The 19,942-nt window shown below is 51.1% G+C and overlaps 1 protein-coding gene across 3 annotated transcripts in view; it reads right to left on the reverse strand.

Annotated features, from left to right (window-relative positions):
- Positions 1-3,699: 3,699 nt before the first annotated feature.
- ZZEF1 (zinc finger ZZ-type and EF-hand domain containing 1) overlaps positions 3,700-19,942 on the reverse strand; it is a 101,204-nt gene continuing 84,961 nt past the window's right edge. For 2 of the 3 annotated variants that reach the window (XM_038536384.1, XM_038536385.1), the window contains 12 exons: positions 19,336-19,455; positions 17,832-18,023; positions 16,769-16,869; positions 15,213-15,348; positions 14,765-15,124; positions 13,359-13,502; positions 12,781-12,949; positions 12,521-12,619; positions 11,758-11,923; positions 7,675-7,828; positions 7,125-7,196; positions 5,737-5,817 (listed from right to left, as the gene is read on the reverse strand). In XM_038536384.1, coding sequence (XP_038392312.1) covers positions 5,737-5,817; positions 7,125-7,196; positions 7,675-7,828; positions 11,758-11,923; positions 12,521-12,619; positions 12,781-12,949; positions 13,359-13,502; positions 14,765-15,124; positions 15,213-15,348; positions 16,769-16,869; positions 17,832-18,023; positions 19,336-19,455 — 1,794 coding nt within the window. Of the gene's footprint in view, positions 5,818-7,124; positions 7,197-7,674; positions 7,829-11,757; positions 11,924-12,520; positions 12,620-12,780; positions 12,950-13,358; positions 13,503-14,764; positions 15,125-15,212; positions 15,349-16,768; positions 16,870-17,831; positions 18,024-19,335; positions 19,456-19,942 lie in introns of all 3 variants that reach the window. The other variant, XM_038536383.1, reaches the window with a different exon arrangement.

Genomic DNA, 19,942 nt, shown 5'->3' on the forward strand with positions numbered 1-19,942 from the left:
TGGGTGTTATGCTATATGTTGGCAAATCGAACTCCAATAAAAAAATATACGAAAAAATAAAGAGATTGGGCACTTCTTTTTTATTGGGTGTGTAGCAAAAGATTGGCGATGATCATTCCACATTCTTAAAATGTCATTATAGGCTGAGGAGTCTTTGATCTTTTCTCTAAGGGAGGTGAAAAGGAGGGAAAATGGCTTAACTTTCTTAAAATCATGTTGTTTTTTTTTTTCCTGTTGAATGTAGATGATAAAATATACCAAAACAAGTCAGACAAATCATGAGCACAAGTTTAATAAGATAGTCTTTTAAAAAAAAACCATTTTGGAGGTCGTTATCTTCTTCTGCTTGTATTTATTACGAAGCTCCAGGCTTCCCCATTGCAATTTCATGCTTCCTGGAATATGTAATATTTCTTCCCCATCAGCTGACACAAGCATTACATGAGCTACAGAAAAGTGACTTCCTGAGAAGCTGTGTATCCAAGGTATAAGAGCTGGAGTGGGTGACTCTATTGCTGTAGCTTGAGGAGCGATGCATTCCCTCTGTCTCCTCAGAGGAGCAGCCACTCATCTTGACCAAAGAGCTCTGGAGAAGTTTCTTGGCACCTTCTCAGCTGCCTCCATATCTAGATGACATGTTCATCAGCTACACTCTGGACTTGTATGACTCAGATTCCACAAGGCCAGTTATAGTGGCAGAGTTTCACCTTGGCCTGCCTCCCAGTCCCTAGTAGAGTAGAAAGTGTAGACCAGTAGTCCAAAAATGGGCATGCTCATCAGAATCCCATGGGAGGCTGAATCACAATCTCTGGGGTGCAGCCTAGAAATCTGGATTTTAATAAACTCCATAGCTTATTCTCATGGGGTCAAAGAGACAGTTCCCACATCAGGATTGGGACTATTGGTGTATACTATGCAATATCCAAGACAGGTCTTAGTCTTCACAACTACATTTGAAAAGAAACAATCCAGACAAAAGGTGTCATCCCATAAATAATAGACCGAATATAAAGTTATATTTAGAAATAGGGGGGAGTAGATCTTTTTGGCCAATAATTTCCAGCAATCTGTTTCAAGGCATTGTCTGCATTTTGAATGGTGTTTTTTGTCTATGCAAGTCATGATGCGCTGAACTGCTGGCAGCTCTCATAAACGTCCTGCCCACAAAAATTCCTTACATATTCCATGGTAAATGAAGATTCCCGGTCTGGATTTTTTTTTAAACCTAATGTTAACCTATTATTGTCATATCCAGAGATTGGAGATGGAAATAGCTGTGCTCAGAATCATTTTGAAGAGGCAAGATTTACCAAAAAATTATTTTCCTTGGGAAATTCTTCAAAACTGATTTAAATTCTTGCCTATGGTTACTTTTAATGTACCCCTGGGACCAGGACCCACTTAAGAACCTTTTTTTTTTTTTTAATTGTCACAGCACCTACCCCAGTGACTCTAAAAAAGAATTGTATTTTAATGATAATAACTGTTATTAAACTAAGATTATGGTAATATTTCTATGAAAGAAAAACAGAACGATTAAGAAAACATAGGGAAATAGGTTGAGAGGCAGCCTCATCAGATTAGACAAATCCTTTTTGTGTGGGATAGAAACATTGTAAACTGATTTTTTTTTGTCTCTTTATATTCAGACTACTTGATACATTTAATCTTGATTTTTCAAGTTTCTTTCTTTTTTTTTTTTTAAAGATTTTATTTATTCATGAGAGACCCTGAAAGAGAGGCAGAGACACAGGCAGAGGGAGAAGCAGGCTCCATGCAGGGAACCTGATGTGGGACTTGATCCTGGGTCTCCAGGATCACATCCTGGGCTGAACCGCTGAGCCACCAGGGCTGCCCTCAAATTTATTTTTTATTGATCCCATGATCCAGACGTTTTCAAAAGATGGTGCTGTTGAAATACTAGTACTGAGGGTGTTCTTCAAACACTGGAATAATTCAAAAGCAACATAAGTTCTAAACAGAAATAACTTGACCTGGAATGTTTTCTTTCATTTATTCAAAAGTGTTATTTACAATATTCCAGATGTTTGATGGGTCCTGGATATTATCTATCCTTTAACAGGAACCGGATGAGTCTTTGCTGCAGTTGCTCAAGTTCAGGCAAGGTAATCAGGTAATACAAATGCTTTTCCTCAGGAAAGACCTTAGAAGCTGACCAAGTGCCAGGTGTGGAGTGTGAATCCCCCCACTGCTAGGCGGGACCACTCCGGTCCCATGGATGATCAAGCCTTGGAGCGCCCGGCAGCATGGACAAGGCTGACCTGAAATGGCTTCTTTGAAAAATATCCTGGGAACTGGTTTTGCTGATGACTAATGACAAACACAATCTAAACCGTGGTTGAGGAGTTAGCTTCTTGAGACCACTTGCTCTGGATACTCTGAGATGGTAGAAACCTTGGGCTTTATGCTCAGGAAAATAACAAAGATAACACAACTTGCTACCGAATTCCTAGGTTTTGTTCTGGAGGATTTTTTTTTTAAAGATTTATTTATTTACGATAGAGGAGAGAGAGAGAGAGAGACAGGCAGAGGGAGAAGCAGGCTCCATGCCAGGAGCCCTATGGGGGACTTGATCCTGGGACTCGAAGATTGCGCCCTGGGCCAAAGGCAGGCGCTAAACCCCTGAGCCACCCAGGGATCCCCTGTTCTGGAGGATTTCAAGTGTAGAGTCACGCGAGCTGCCTCCCCCCACCCCAACGCTGGTCCAGCACATATGAGTCCCTACTTAGACCTGAGGGGGGCCGGGCGGGGAACACGTCCTCCGCTCCCCAAGTCCTCCCGCTCTCCGTGTCCTCCTGCTCTGTGCTCCCGCTCCCTGTATCCTCCCTCTCCGTGTCCCCCTCCTCGAGTCCTCTCACTCCCGCTCCCCGTATCCTCCGTGTCCTCCTGCTCTCTAGTCCTCCCACTCCCCGAGTCCTCTCGCTCCCGTGTGCTCCTGCTCTCGATGTTCCCACTCCCCGAGTCCTCCCGCTCTCCATGTCTTCATGCTCCCTGAGTCCTCCTGCTCCCTGTTCTCTGCTCTCCGTCCCCCACAGCGCATGGCTCAGATGGCCTCTGGTCCGAGTACTCAGGGCAGAGGGACTCGGTGAGTAAGAAGCGTGCAGAGGGATGCCACGGAGACTCATCCTGGCCTGAGAGATGGTGAGGGTGGAGTCTGGGTCTCAGCCGCTGCCCCCAGTCCCTGGAAGGCTGTCCCGGGCTCCGGGGTGATGTGTTGGATGCTCCCAGCTGGAGGCAAGGTGTCTTGATGGTCAGATGGCCAGCCAGAAGGATGAGGAAGCCAAGACCCAAAGACAGGCAGATGTTAGTCCCGCACTGAGAGGCAGGAGCACCGCAGCCCTGAGAGCTGTGCGAGGCACTGGGGGGGGGAGGCGTGTCTGGCTGGAGGGGCTGACCCGCGGACACCAGGACACCAGCGTGGGTGCAAACCTCCAAGCAGCCGCTGTGCAGGCATGACGCGGAGGTGAGCATGGACTTTGACTGCCGTGCAGCACCAGTCCTGGCTCAGCCTTGTAGAGTAGCTGCCGCCTGGAGCTAAGACCCTTCTGGTCCCGCCTACCCCGAGGCCCAGAGATTCCAGCAATTCCATCCTTCTGGGCCTTGCAGATGCTCCAAGCAGGGTCCTCATAGAGGCAGAGGAACAGGACAGGAAAGGAGGGGGAAAAAACACACACGCAGTTGTATTTTTATATATAGAATTTGTACAATATATTTCTCTTCATTTGTATATTTTACCCACAACTTAACATCTTTTTTACAGGCTGAACGTGCTCAGCTTGATATAATCAAAATTCTTTCTTTCAAACAAATAAGAAAAATTCAAAATCGTAAACCCGTAAGAAAACAAATTAAAAACGATGATGAAAATAAGTCACCCCTCCCACTGGGAGCAGTGTCCATGTTACAATATACAGGATTGGGGTCAGAATCGCTTTATCAGGCACATGTTTCCACGACACCGCTGTCTCCTACCTGGCGGCTTGGCCTCGACCAGTCTTGGCGTCCACTGCTCTAGACACTGTGGGCCCGCGGATGCGGGGAGCAGAGGTGGGGGCGGGGTGCAGGGTAGAGCAGCAGCTGAGCAAAGTGGATGCTGGGGGGCTCTGAGCAAAGTGGGGCCAGAGTGGCCAGAAGGACAGGGGTGAGAGCAGAGAGCAGCTCTGCGGAGGCCGGCCTCTCTGTAATTCAGCCTCCTGATGGGAAGACAGTGGGCAAAGGCGGTAGTGACGCCCCAAGAGCTGTGACCCTGCCGCCCGCCTGTCCTGGCTCAGTCAGCCAGCCTGGTCATGAGCGCGGACGGCAGGAGGCCAGGTGGGGAATGTACTGTCTTGTCTCCCAGGCCCCCTGTGTTGGAGCCGGGGCCCCCAGAGGACATGGGGTTTCCCCAGGGGTACAGCAGGGTGAAAGCACCCAACACCACAGGCCCAGGCCTCGGGCCTCTGCACAGCGTTTCAGGGCCTGCCCTCTGCTCCTCCCCTGGGCCCCTCACAGGACAGGTGGGCTGGGAGCCAAACTCCAGGGCTAGGGGACCGCCCCTCAGACTCCTGACCCAGAAAGCACTTCTGCAGGGAAGCCTTCCCACCCAGACCCTGCAAAGGGAGTTTTGGAGGCCACGGTGGTGCTAACCTGCTCAGCGTGGCCCTGGCTACAAGAGGCCTTCCCCGGGGCCCAGACGCCATCCTGCACTGGCTGCTGGCTCAGGTGCTATCCACGCCAAGTGCCACTAAGGCGCGGCCATGGCCCACCTTGCTCCCCAAAACACGGCTTTGGAAAGAGAGTCATCATTCTGCGATCATTAGGAGAACGGGAAACAGCATTCACTAGAACTAATGCAGTTACTGCCTCGTCACAGCCAATCAAGCAAGCGCTCCCAGAGGCGATGCGGTGTGTGACTATGACCATGGAGAAGAAATAAAATCATATATTTTTTGTGTGTTTTTTGTTTTTTTTTCACTTCTAAAATAAGTTCTCATCGGATAACACTTCAAGTCTTTACGTATAGAAGCTTTCACATGAACAGTGTGTCCTCTGAATGACCATTCCTTTGGGCACCCCTTGAGGCCTCGCAAGGCAGTTGTACAGTTGTTCTAAAAACATCAGGTGGAAATTGAAATATGTTAAAACAGCTAAATGCAGGCATGCTGGGAGCTGGTGTGTGAGCAATGCACGTGGGCGGCCTGCTGGCCTGTCCACGGGTTCTCGATCTCACCGAGGACATTGCGCGACAGCCAGGTGCATGCTTGGGGACCAGGGGGAGGCCAGGACAAGCTCGCAGCAGCTTTGGTCTGGACGCCCAGTCTCAAGAAAGCGCAGAAGAGCTCCCAGGCCAAGCAGGGGCCACTGGGGTCCTGGCGAGAAGGCAGCTCTGGGCAGACTGTGCTGACGTGAGGGCAGGGCCAGCAGCTCCAGCTCATGGATGTACAACCCCATCCACACAGGCTTCTTTCAGATCCTTCTGGGCTGTGGCTTCCACTGGAACCAACTCTGGCGAAGGTTGGTCTCCTTTCTCAAGGGCTCTGGCTGGCTGGCCGTCCTCACGCGCTGTGCCGTATGCAGGAGGCTAGCTCATGATGCGGTGCATTCTTGGAGGTGGAGTGCAAGTGGGAACTGAGGGGAAGCCGGGCACGGACGCCACAGCCTCTTCCTGAAGGAGTTCAGATGTCTGCTCTCAAGTCCTGGGGCTGAGCAGCTACTTGCATGTGCACCGTTCCAGGGCTAACACTCAACGTTCCAGAGGCGGGTTGCCTTGTTTGGGTAGTTGATGGCCAGGCTGATAGCAGCGACATTCTGCAGGGCCTGTGGAGGGACAAAGGGTCACTGCCAACGTCAAGAACCACGTGTCTGCTCACTCATGAGGTGTGGCCTGGACAGGACCCTCAGCGGAGCACTCATGTCTGGGGAGCAAGGCAAACACGAGCCCCAAGTGGTTCCCCTCACCCAGAGCAGCAGCCCAGAGACAGAGACAAATTCTCTCTCTGTGAACATAGGGTGGAAATATTATCACTGCTCCGAGGGGGGAGGGCAACGCTGGGGCCTCAGTGGGCCTGAAGGACCAGCCCAGCACGGCAGGAGCAGAGGGCGGCAGGGAGACAGGCAGAGCACGTCCAGCACCGCGGACAGGCTGGGGGTTAGAGTGAGGGCCGGAGGCCAGCCAGGGGCCAGGTGGGTGGGAGGGGCCCACAGGCTTGTGTGGCACAGGCTCCCCGTGCCATATGGTTGAACCTCAAACTCTGGCTGCGCATCCTGAGCCCTGAAACGAGGGGTCGGGGGCACTGTGGGGAGGAGGGAGACCTTCCTCTGCCCACGGGGCTCAGGACCTCCTAGTTGATGCGGATTCCTGCTTCCAAGCAGGCACCCAGAGCCTCCCCCAGATGGGTCTGCTCCCGCGTGACCCTGGGCAAACTCCTGTTGGAGCCTCAGTGTCCCCACAGGTGCCCAGGAGAGTGGGACCACAGGCTCTCTGACAGTCAAGGGGTGTCTGTGTGGTGGCAACCGTCACAGCGATGCTGAGACCTGATTCTGCCCTTGCCACCTGCACGCTCTCAAGCATGTGGGGACATTCCCAGAGGCCTGTGCACGCCGGGACAACGGCAAGGCACCAGTTGGAGGCCTTCTGCCAGGACGGATGGAACAACCACTACCCTCCTCAGGAACGATTTTATTTTGAAAAATATAGCTGTTTTCTCACAGAATGTTACTATTAACATGGAATGAGTACACTATTTCTTACAATGAACTAATGAATGTTTCAGTTTTAATTTCTAAACTTAAAGTCTAGTTTAATGTCTAGCGGCATATGATCAATACGTAAAACACACATAAGCAAAAGCTTTTTAGGATGCTCAGTAATTCAGCAGAGAGGGGAACCTGACCCCGAACCCTGAGGGAACCTCAGCACGCTGTTAATTTAAGGCACTGGTTGTTTCGGTTTCAAAGACACCAATCCTTGCTAGCATCCTCCAAGCCACGACCCCACATGAACAATGCTGATAAATGGGCCAAGTGCTCTCGGACACCAGGAGGCAACCGGGTGGGGACAGAGCCCCATGCAGACCCCGGGGGATGTGGTGATGGGGTGGCCAGCTCTGGCGGAGAGACAGTACCTGTGCCGCGCAGCGGAGAAGGTGGTCGTCCGTGGTCAAGGCCAGCAGATACTCCTGCAGCAAGCCGAGCTCCTGGGGAGGGGCACAGGGGCAGAGGCAGCGAGCAGCACCCAGGGGACACCAACCCAAAAGCACACAGTCTCGCCTGGTGATGCCAGGCACCTCACTCGAGGGCTGCAGAAGGGGCTGGACCAAGAGGAGCCCGAGGCCTGGTTCTGGGGACTCTGCCCTGACTCACGCACGGGAGGACCAGGTAGGGGCTCCTTCCTCATGTGGACACCGGGGGGTAAGCCAGAGAACTCTGAAAGGCCTCTCGTGTCTCACATTTAGTGAGCCGCCTATGATCGGGGAGGGAGAACCAGGAGAGCCCCTCATTTCATTTTCTAGAACACACTCCTGGTAAGGACTGAGCCAAGGCAGTTCTTCCCCCATGGGCTTTAGGCCTGACCAAGCAGGCAGCGTTCCTGGGGGTCGGGCAGAGTGGGGATCTGGGGCTGCAGGCGACACCTGCCCAGCCGGGTGGCGGAGGTGGCACCCGCGGAACCCTCACCTGGGCGCGGTTCTCGGTGACGAAGAAGAGCTCAGTGAGGGCACGGTGCAGGGGGAGGAGGATGCCGGGTGAGGTCACATCCTCGAACAGGCTATACTCCATGTGAGTGAAGAGCTGCCACAGGGGCTTTAGCAGCGCAAGGTCACAGAGGTCGCTGTGGGGAGCGGGGCCAGACGTGAGACAGACGCCAGGGATGGGCTCCCCCCACATCTAGTAAAGTCATGACCTTCCCCCAAAATGGCTAAAAATATTCACTAGCAGCAGAGAGGAAAGGAGCAGAACCCCCACGGGGGCTCCAGGAAGCAGGGACCCTGCAGTAGGCACAGAAACCATCTCAACGGTTGCTGTGAAGAGCTTCCACTGATGGTGGGAAAATCCTGAGAATAATGTTAATGGGGAAAAAAGCAACACATAAAACTACACATACAAAATAACACTAAAAAATGAAAACCCAGCTGTACACACAGTGCTGTGACCGTGATAAATGCAATCCACCCAATACATTCTCCGCGCTTGTCCCAGTCGATTTCCTAGACTTTCTGCAATGCTCACTGCCTCAACAATCAGACCACAAGACATTCACATGGCAGTGACAACCGTTATCACAATCTTAGGCTCACAAACTCAAGAAATGTGCTAAAGAGGTTGCCTGGGCCAGAGCCCTTCACCATTCCCTGGGTCTCTGCTGAGACTCGCTGACACGTTCGGCTCAGAACGTGCTTTTAATTCCACTTCAACACCCTTCAGAGAAGAAAAGTTATGATGCAAATAATACCCTGGGCCTCGCTACATGACTTTACGCATATATCACCTTAAATTTTGCCTTTTCTGTGGTGTGTGACCTTTTGTACACCTACTCTCGGAGCCAATCCCTTCCTCCTGGAGAAGCCAGTCTTCCAAAAGCAGAGCAATGGGAAAACCTGGCCTGATGCAAAGGGACAGCTCAACAGCTGTAGGAAAGTGCTCAGGGAGCAAGGTCGATGCAACTGTGCAGCCCACCCCGCTTCCATCCGTCCATCCGTCCGTCCGTCTGTCTATCCGCCCACCTCAGGGGCTGAGGAAGGTCTGCATGTAGCAGGAGTGCACCTACAATGCAGCCAGGAAGGGCCCAGCGCCTGATGACAGTTTCCAATCCATCACTCAACCAGACAGTTCTCACTGCAGGACATGGCAGCACCAACAGCCACCCCGCTGGCTCTCTCCCTCCCCCTGCCAGCCTGCACACACACAGACAGCGCCTCCTGACTTGCTTATGGCCCCATCCTATCCCTAAAGACGACCTGTTACTCAGACATCACTCCACTGACTGGCACCCTGTGTCTGTGTGTCTTAAAAATGCTGGGGGGAGAGCGCCTGGGGGGGCCCAGTCATTTAAGCATCTGACTCTTGATTTCGGCTCAGTTCATGATCTTGAGGTCGTGAAGTCAAGGCTCCCCCCCCCCCCCACACACACACATTGGACTCTGTGCTGGGCATCTGCTTAACACTCTCTCTCCTCTGCTCCCCACCTCACCCCACATTCTCTATTAAGAAAAGAAATGCTCACATTCTCTATTAAGAAAAGAAATGCTAGAGAGAAAGACTGACCCCTGACAGGCCAGGATGCGAGTGTGGACAACGCATGTGGCACAGCTGCCAACACCGCTGTCTGCAATGAAGAACAATGTCTTTAATACCCACATCTACACAACACTCTATGGGAGACCCTAGCTGGTGCAAACAGGCCAAAAAAAAAAAAAAAAAAAAAAAAAGGTTTCCAAGGACCAAGAGGAAAACCTAAAACCCGTTATGATTTGTGGGGTCTGAGACAACAGGATTGTGCTCTGAACATTCTATACAAACCCTCTTAGAGTCAACAAACAGAGCATGGTCATTGCACACAAAGGAAATACACAAAATTATATATAGCAAAAACAAAAATAAGAATTCTAAAAAAAAAAGAAAAAGAATTCTAAAACACTAACTGCAATGGCATCAAAACCATTAACTACCTAGAAATAACTCTCACGGAATGTTGTGTGGGCCTCTCCACAGAAACCTGTGGAACATCATCAGACCCGAGCAGTGGAGGCCTGCAGAGGAGCTGACACATAATGGCTGTGGAGCAGGGGACTCAGTCTTCTCAAGAATCAAACAAAATCCCATCAGGTGAAGAGGTGTGTGCGTATGTCATGCACAGACAACAACACATGCATTAGGAACAATACAAAGTCCCAGAGGCTCTAACCAGAGCAATCGAGCCAGAAAGAGAAACAAAAGGTATCTACATTGGAAAGAAGATGTGCAACTGTCTGTTTGCAGACGACATTCTATACAGAAAACACCAAAGATGCCACAGAAACACTGTTAAAACTACTAAACTCAGTAAAGTTACAGGACAAAAAAATCAATACAGAACATCAGTTGCATTTCTATACACTAACGAGCCATCAGAAAGAGAAAGCAAGGAAACAAACCAACTTACAGTAAGATAAAAAAGAATAAAATACTTAGAAATAAATTTTAACACAGATGGTAAACAATCTGTACAATGAACACTGTAAACATTGATGAAAGAAACTGAAGACACAAATAAGTGTAGGGGACAATTTGTGTTCCAGGACCCCAGGAATACTGTTAAAATGTTCATGCTGCCCAAAGCAATGTACAGATTCCATGCAGTCCCTATCAAAATCTCAATGGCACTTCCACAAAAATAGGAAAAACAATCCTAAATTCATATCAAACTACAGAAGACCTTGAATAAACAAATCAAAATTGAAAAAGAACAAAGCTGGAGGCATTGCACTTACCGATCTTAAACCATAATACAGAGCAATAGTAATGAGAATAGGATGGTATTGGAATAAAAACAGGCATAAAGACTGATGTACAGGACAGAGAGCTAAGAAATAACCCAAGCATATACAATTAATATTTGACAAAAGTGCCAAAAATGTGCAATGGGGAAAGGACAGTCTCGTCAACAAATGTGTTGGAAACATGGGACGGCCACATGCACAAGCACGAGGCTGGCCCCGTCTCTTACACCACACACAAAACCAACTCAAAGCAGACTAAAGAGTTGAATGTGAGGACTCCAGCTGTACAACACCTACAAGAAAACATAAGGAGTAAGCTCCTTGATGTTGGTCTTGGCAATGATTTTCTGAATTTGACACCGAAAGCAGTAATAAAAAAGTGGGACCATATCAAACAAAAAAGCTGCCCAGCAAAGGAGACCAGCGACACATGAAAAGGCAGCCTATGGAATGGAGGAGCTACATAAACCACAAACCAGGCGAGGGGTTAATATCCAAAATATACAAGGAATTTGTACAACTCAATTTCAAAAGAACCCAAATAACCTAATTGGAAAATGGCCACACAGGACCTGAGCAGACATCTTGTCACAGAAGACATGTAGATGACCAACAGACTCACGGAAAGACAGATGCTGTACATGTCTCATCAAGGATATGCAAATCAAAACCCCGAGATCTCGCTGTGCCCATGGGAGCACAAGTAACTCTCCTTCCGTGGGTATGTACATGCACCACATTTGTGTTCTCCACTCTTGCACCGATGGGCACTCCGTCTGTTTCCACACATCGGCTACTGTGAACATCTGAGTGTAGGAGACCCTGCCATTTGTGATACCGATGGACCATGAGGGCATTGTGCCCAGTGGAATAAACCAGAGAAAGACAAACCCTGTGACCTCACATATATGTGGAAACCAGAACCAACCAGATAAACAAACCCATAGACACGGGTGGTTGGTAGGGGCTGGGGGCGAGGAGAGGAGGAGGGGCTGGGGTGAGGAACAGATGGGGAGGGGCAGGGATGTGAAAGAAAAAGCAATTACGCTTCAAGAACTCAGGAAATATCTTCATGACCCCAAGATGGAAAACGGCAAAAATTTCCTAAGCACAACACAACAAAAGCACTACGATGTAAGAGAAAAGACTGATGAACTGCAAGATATTAAAATTAGAAATGTCTTTTCATCAGACTCCACTGAGAGAGAAATGCAAGTCCCGGTGTGGGAGGAGGGGCTTACGGTGCAAACTCCCCGCAAAGGACCCATGCACATCGGCTCACCTGTGGGTGCAGCATTGCACAATCCTCAGAAGCAGGTGGATGGCTTTCAATCGCTGATGACCAGTCTGGCGACAAGCCACCCCCACCAGCCACTCCCAAATTTTGGCCAGTGGGAGGTGTGGCACAACTCTTTCTTCTGACAACATCTGCTTCAAAATCTCGAAGCCTGGCCCACACCCACAAAACACAGTTATTTTTAAAATATTAGCTGCTTAAGTTTTAATAAATATAAAAATATAATAAAACCATGATCATTTAAATTTTGCCTAAAATTATGCCTTTTATAAAAGCAACACAGGAACACCATTTTCAGTTTTCCCTTTTTGCAAAATGCCCTGCAAATTCTTTTTCTTTTTTTTTTTTTTTAAAGATTTTATTTATTTATTCATGATAGACACACAGAGAGAAAGAGAGAGAGAGGCAGAGACACAGGCAGAGGGAGAAGCAGGCTCCATGCCAGAAGCCCGACGTGGGACTTGATCCCAGGACTCCAGGATTGCGCCCTGGGCCAAAGGCAGGCGGCTAAACCACTGAGCCACCCAGGGATCCCTGTGCCCTGCGAATTCTAAGAGAAAAAGCATGTCTGTAGGACCCCGGGAACAGGTGGCTCTTGTATCCATTTATGTTTATGAGTGCAGGACATGTGTGCAAGTCTCGGAGGAAAGCACCTGCTGTGACACTAAGACCAGGGACATTGCAGCACCTGCACACATGGAGGGTCCCTGGCGCGAAGGCCACACAAAGGAGAGAACAGAGCACACACCTGTCTGGAATCGGCCCAGGTGTCCAGCTGTCACAGTGAACTTGTAACCCCACTCCGTGTTGCTCATGTCAGAGGTGAAGCGGTAGTATAGAGTATCCCCTGGGTCACAAAGAAACAGAAACAGCTCAGGACACTGCAGCAACAGGGAATGCAAGTGACGTGCTCCTGATGAAAAGGGCTGACCCTGTGTGACCCCCCACAACACCCCTCTCCTTGGTACTGATACTAAGAGCCCAGAAGACCGAGTGCTCCTTTACTACCTGGAAGCTCAAAATCCTTCCATTTCTGCTGAGACCCACTGAAAGTGTGTCGATCCTGCTGGAAGTCGCTACTGCTGGACATGGCTAGCTCGTCACAGCCCTCCTCTGTGCTACACTGCGAGTCAAATTTGATCGAGAGGTAGATTGCACCAGGGATGTGGACTTTATCCTGGGGAGGGGACACAAGAACACTGTCAATCCTGACGGCCTGTCTCCGGCCGCATCCTGTAACTGTAAGTGAAGGGGGACGGGGAATGCACTGGCCATGAGACGGAGGGCAAGGGACCCCGAGGTGCAGCCAGCCAGGTTCCCAGGCCCACACTCAGTCTCCCTGTTGAAGGTGCCAAGGGTTCCCTGCAAGGACACTGCTGCAGGAAAAGCGACCTCCCCCAGGCCCAGAGGCCCTTGTTTCCTATGAAAACAGGGTCGGAAGACCGGGCTGGGGAGGCAGACTGCAGCTCACACTATGGGAGCCCCTTCTCGGCCAGGGCTGCCCAAGGGGAACGGCCACTGTGGACGATGATGAATCCCTGGCGACCCTCACGGTCGGGCCTGCCAGCCACGTGTGCAGGCCATACCTCAAAGCTGGTGTTGTTGTTATACGGGTGCTTTGACTCTCTCACTTGCACCTCCATCCCCGGCTCCTCCATGAACTGGCAGGCGGCCAGAGCCATGGTCCCCAGCATGCTCCCTCGGCAGCCCTGAAGCACCTTCCGCAGGATCTGGGGGACAGGAGGCAGGAAGGAAGAGGCGTCCATTTCAACCCAAGGCCCATCCAGAGGGGCTGGCTTCACCCTGGGCCCTGGCCCCACCCCTGGGCCAGCTCCCTCAGTTGCCCCTCACTGGGGACCAGGACACTCCGTGCCTCCTGGAAACACTCTGTGGGATCTCTGAGGGAACCAACAGGGCCGCTCAGAAGGGGTCCCGGGTCTGTAAGAGTCCTGAGCCAAGCACGGGGATGCACGGAAAAATAATCACAGTCCAAGGGCACACATGCTGCAGCATGTGGAAGTGGGGACTCCGGGGGGAGGCCATGCTGCTCTCCGGCACCTCCAATGAGAGACGCTGCTGCCAGGACCCCAGGGACTGCGATCTCCGCTCAGAGACTGAGACACTGAGTCTCTGGGTTCTGAGATGGGCAAGTCAGGGAAGACAAGGAACGCTCACTTCCTGAGGAACCTTCCCATAGGCCATGCTTGAGCCCGTGTGAGACAGGGGGAGGGCGTGTGGCATGTGCGGATGCCACGACGAGGGGGATGATGGGGTGGCAGTGATGTGATACAGGTTTTCTGTGCTCAGAAGCTGGGAAGGTGCTGACAAAACTTCCCAGCTCAGCTGGAGGTGGTGCCCACGGAGTCCCCTGTCCAGACCAGGCCATGTGGTTCTACGTGGCCCCTCTGGGTGTTCACCCCAGGAAGCCTCGCTAGCCCTGGGACTGCTCTCAAAGACGACACTGAAGATTTGACGTTAAGAACGAGACCAGAACCAGAGGCCTAGATGCTGAGACCTGGAGTGTGGGGTTAGACTACGGACCACACTTGCCTTCCAGAGGCTGGGGGCCTCTGACAGCTTACAGTACAACAGGTGAAAGTGCCCTGGGGCAGACGGCCCTGGTGGCTTCCTGGACCATGGGAATAGGCCCTCAGCCATAACTCACCCCGTGGCCTGGGCTTGGCATGGTATGACAAGAGATGGGCTAGGAAGGGTGCAAAGCCAGGCTCCATGGGACCGCGATGGAAGGTTCTCTCCACACACCTAGTCTGCATCAGGCTGTGAACTCAGCTCTGGGCCAGGACTTGCAAGAGCCCAGCCATGAGCCCCCTGCCCCCGACCCCGCATCTGCTGCACCACAGCTGTCACACAGCCACACAGGTCACCTTCCTCCAGGAGGGTCCTCACCAGGGGGACCTGTTCAAGTGTGGGGAGTGGGGGCAGAGGGTGAGCGGAGAGGGCAAGGGCCTAGCCCAGCCTGCTTCACAATCACCTTCTCCCACTGGTGCTTCTCCTCCAGCTGCATGAACATGTCCAAGATGTAGGTCATGTGGGCAGGGCCGCTGAGGTCCAGGGTGTCCTCGCTCACTGGTACGTGCCCCGGCCACTCGGCGAGCAAGGATGCCAGCACATGGCGGGCATACAGGACAGCTGTTGCTTCGTTCACGCGGAACAGGTACTCCCGGATGGCCCGCTTGCTCTTGCCATTCAGCTCCTTGTGCAGGAGGGCGGTGCTCTTGCTGCGCCGCTGTTTGGCGTAGCTATGCTGCAATTCACTCTCAGTGCTGGAGATCAGCTTCTGGGTCACGGGGTTGGATTCGGCCGTGGCCTGGTCACAGCGGGCAGGCCGGGACTGCAAACCCAAAGACCCCCGTTACCATGGCCTGCACCCTCACCACCAGGCAAGGCAGGGGCAGACACCAAAGGCAGAGGCAACGTACCAAACACGGTAAGATGATCATGTCTGTATCCACGGCTTTGGTGCTCTGTTCCTCCAGTCTCAGGCCCCTACTGGGCTGCCATCTCTGAGCCAGGGTGCGAATCCTCTCATCTGTGGTGAGTTCATCCCCATCAAACCTGGAGAGAAGGGGGCGGGGGGTGGGAGTGAATGGGTGACGGGCACTGGGTATTATTCTGTACGTTAGTAAACTGAACACCAATTAAAAAAAAAAAAAAAAAAAAGTCTGCTTTGCTAAAATGTTTTCTTAGAAAAATTTTATATGGCTTGGTGCTAGGGAAAATGTAGAATCTATATGTGAAATATATTCAAGGAAAAAATGTGGAGAATTGAAGTGGATAATTTGATAGAAAAAAATAAAACTTATTGAAGGTAATAAAAGTTTAAAAAAAAAAAAAAAAAAAAAAAACCTGGAGAGAAGGGCACAGGGCTGGGTTCATACACACAGGACACCAGGAGTTCAGGCCGCAGCAGTCAGAGCTGCTCTCCTGGTATTCTGCAATCACAGCACTGTCCCCATGTTCTGCCATCTAGATTCAGGCACTCACTGCCTCTCACATGCAGACGTCCTTATACATCTTGCTGGCAGGAGACATGAACCATCCCTCAGGATCCATGCTCCCTTATCTTGGAAACAAAGTCCCCAGAACTTTTAGCAAGACACACAACCGCCCAGCTGTGACAGGGTCCTCAGCCCCTCTTCAACTACCCAGGGTAATGCCAGTAGGTTCTTGCCACAAGAGGAGCCTACCCTCAAGCAGCTGGGTGGGGGGTGCACCCTTCTACCTGCCCTCCTTCCTCTGGGCTGGAATGCAGGTGGGTATACGTGAGCCATGTGATGACGCACAGGAGAGCAACACCCCTGGGGCACAGGGCCACTGCACGGGGCACATCCGCCTACCCACCCTGGATGCCACGAGAGGGAAAACCAGTTCTATCTTCCCGGACCCCATATCTGTGGGTTGCTTAGTTACAGCAGCTTAGACTGGACCCTGTCTCATTTTGTAGGGGACTTGAGGCAACATTTAAGAAATACAAGAAAATAGAAATATAAAATAAAACAAAAGAAAAACTAAATTGGAATTGAATGTAAGAATAAGAAGTCAAAAGTAGGATGTGACAGGACAGAGGGGGAAATTGTTGCAGACAGGTAAAGTTCCACACACATTTGGGAGCAGAGCCCAAGCAGCAGTTCCAAGCTTCCTGACCAAGAGAAAGGCAGCATTACTAACTTTACAATAAGCCTTAGGGAAAACCCACGGAAACACCGTGCAGGGGTAAACACACAGCACCCTGCCCGGGGCAACAATGCAGGGAGCCTGGCATCAGCCTGCACCCAGGAGGGACACACAGCATAGCACAGAGAGGACGCAGCCAACACGGCGGGATGGGCTTCCACGGCACTTCATGAAGCCATGAACCAGTTCCACGTGTTGGCCTCGCAGGGGATGTGGCCCAGAGCTTGCTGGCAGGAAACCATCACGGCCCTGCCCTCTGTGTCCTTCCATCCCTGTGTCAGCTGCACCGCGGCTCCCTCACCTCTTCTGAACCTCCAGGAAGAAAGAATCCGTCCTTTTCATCTGCAGCTCGTAGATGGCCCGGAGGATGTGCAGAGGAGCATTGAGCGCATCGTGCGCCATCTGAAGGCCATGGGAGGAAGCACAAGAGATGATTTAAAACTGCTTCAGGTGGGACACCTGGGTGGCTCAGCGGTTTGGCACCTGTCTTCGGCCCAGGGCATGATCCTGGAGTCCCGGGATCGAGTCCCACATCGGGCTCCCTGCATGGGGCCTGCCTCTCCCTCTGCCTGTGTCTCTGCCTCTCTCTCTCTCTCTCTCTCTCTGTGTCTCTCATGGATAAATAAAAAATCTTTAAAAAAAAAAACAAAAAACTGCTTCAGGGCATCCTTATCCTCTGAACTCAAAACGGATAAAACGGTTTTCCAAAGTTACCACGGGCTATAATTACTGAGTATCATGTGGTCACTTAAAGCAAATAAAATTATAAGCTCTAAAACTTGGACTGTAGGATCTGCTCTGCTACTAGAAATTCACAGGAAAACGTAAAGCATGGAAATACGAGGCCATCACGTGCAACAGCTGCCACCCACCGCAATGGGCCCACTGCTCGCTGCTTCGCAATTGCCACGTACTGAACTTTGACAACTGGCACCTGAGTCCAAAGAGGTGCTTCCTTCTGGTTTCTGAGTAACTATACTTGCTTTTCCCATCGCCACCCCACACTCTCTGACTCTCCCGGCAGTCACTGAATGTGCAGGGAAGAGCGTATCCCCAGGGAACATAAATAAGAAAATGCAATTCAGAAGCCACGAGGGGACGCCATGCCTGGAAGGGCTGCAAAGTATGAGCAAAACTGCATGTGCTTATTTCATGGGACAGATATTTAAAGCTTTTAGACCCATAAAGCCCAAAAACTACTGTTGCAAGAGCTTCTTTCTTCTGGATCAATTCTGCAAAATTCAGACTGAGTCTTCAGGAAGTGACCTCTCAGCACATCAGACTGAGGCATTTTCACACAAAGGGAGCAAAGAATCCATCCCTCGGAGTCCCCTCTCCGTCCACACCTCAGCCCCAGAACTCACCAAGAAACATATTCTGGTAGGCTCGTCCAGGCTCTCCAGAGGGTCTAGCTTCTTTTGGTCTGGCTCACCAGGGCTGCTGACTGTGCCATCCACCTCCTCCTCTTGGTCTCCTCTCTCATCTCGCTCCAGGGCTGTGTGCTCAGCCGAGGTATGGCTCTCCTTCTTGGAGGAGTACAGCATGATGGACAGGATCTGCAGATGGGAAACGGGTAGGGCAGGGGTGTGGTGGTGCCATGAGTGAGGAGGTCATGCAGATCTCTAACCCTCAGATGGTACAAAATATTTGCCCTAACTTTGTAAAAGATACAGCAATTCCCAAGACAATGTAAAATTAATAAAACAAAACAAAACAAAACATGTTCAATTTACCTGAAATCAAAAAAATACCTACTGAAACCACGAAGGATCGTTTACTAACTTTGCTGCTGACAACGTCAATTGGGCTCACTTTTAGAACGCACTTTGTTAATGAAATATAAGGAACTATGACAATGTCTCCTGCCTCTGACCTAGCCAGTAACTCACCTTTTAGGAATTACGTAAAACGTGCTATGGTCGATGAAGCTGAAATCCACCTTCATGTATCACTTGCAGCCATTACCCTGGTGATTCAGGGAAGTGGCCACCACACGCGCTCACTGCGTCTCAATGCCATGCACTGTTTAACCTGAGTCTATGCGTGTGACAGGGATGCAGATGGAAACAACCAGAATAAGGCAATACATAAAATATTAACAAAGGCTGTGTTTGTGGGGCAGAATTTGAAATTTTCCTTTCTTTTCCAGATTTCAAATTTTCTGCACTGTAGTTCTATTACTTGAGTCATAAAAAAATTTCGTTTTAAAATGTTTCCTCTGATGCTCTCCAGGTTTTGCATTATAACACTTCAGCAGTTTCCTGAGACCTAAGCAAACCTTCTCGTGGCGCCAGAGTGCAGGCTCTTGGCACTCAGCCTGTGTGTGATGGAGCGTGGCTGGTGGACCTCTGCCCGCACAGCAGCCATTCTTGGACCTGCGGCTGCCCCGCAGTGCACAGAACCACACAGAACCTCAGTAATGCCACAGAGAAAAATCTGAGGCCCAGGAGGAACTGTGAGAAGGTAAAAATTATTGACTTAAATCCTTCATAAAATAAACATGACCAAGGACAAATTCAGAGTTAGGGACAAAGGGAAATGATAATTCAAGGACACATTTCATCACTGTAGCGCCATGAGTGGCCGTGCGCTTCCGTAACATACTTCCCCTCCGGTGCTCTCTTTTTTTTTTTTTTTCCCTCCGGTGCTCTCTAAACAAACATCAGATTCATTCTCCCCCGACAGGGAGGGCAGGGGTCGGAATCCCTGTTTCCAAGAGGGGACACAAATCTAGGCTCGGCTCTGGGACTGCACAGCATGGCATGCACAGGGCAGTGCTGGCCATGGCCACCCCCCTACTCAGTCCACACAGGGACCTACCCGCCAGCAGCAGGCAGTGCAGCAGCAGGACCCACACCCACTGCTTACCTCCAGATCCCGGAGGAGCCACGTTTTACTGAAACCAGTCCCTTTGCTGCACTTTTTCACCAGCAGCTTCAGCAAATCCGTCTGAAGGAAGGTGGTGTGGGTCTCTTCAAAACTGTGAGCCTGCCAAACACAAGGGACACACCTGCCGCTGCCTCAAGGGAAGTAGCACGAGCCAGATGGGAGGAGCCCAGTCCCATTGAGTGGCCCAGGTCAAGGCATGCAGAAATCCCAGAGTTGGCAGGAGGATGAAACAGCGAGCCTCAGCCCTCACCTGAGTCCATCTGCTCGGTACGTCCCCGTCAGCAAGCCGAGGATACCCTGGGCTTGAGCCACGTCCTGCACCAGCGGCCCCCTCCGGGCTCTGCCTTCCCAAAGGCTTCCCTGTGTTCTTTGGACCAAAGCCTAAATTCTGACTCATGGCAGATGGGGTGCTGCAGACCCCCTGCCTGCTCCCCTGCTCTCTGTCCTGAAGGCCTGGGGGTATCCTCCTGCTGCTGACAACCGCTCTCCCTGCACATGTCGCTCTGCCCAGATTCCTCATCCACCACTTCACGTGTCACCACCTTGCAGGGCCCGTGCTGTGTCCCTGGCAGGTTAGACTGTCAGC

This window comes from Canis lupus, chromosome 5 (assembly GCF_011100685.1).
Source record: "Canis lupus familiaris isolate Mischka breed German Shepherd chromosome 5, alternate assembly UU_Cfam_GSD_1.0, whole genome shotgun sequence".
NCBI classification, from domain to species: Eukaryota; Metazoa; Chordata; class Mammalia; order Carnivora; family Canidae; genus Canis; species Canis lupus.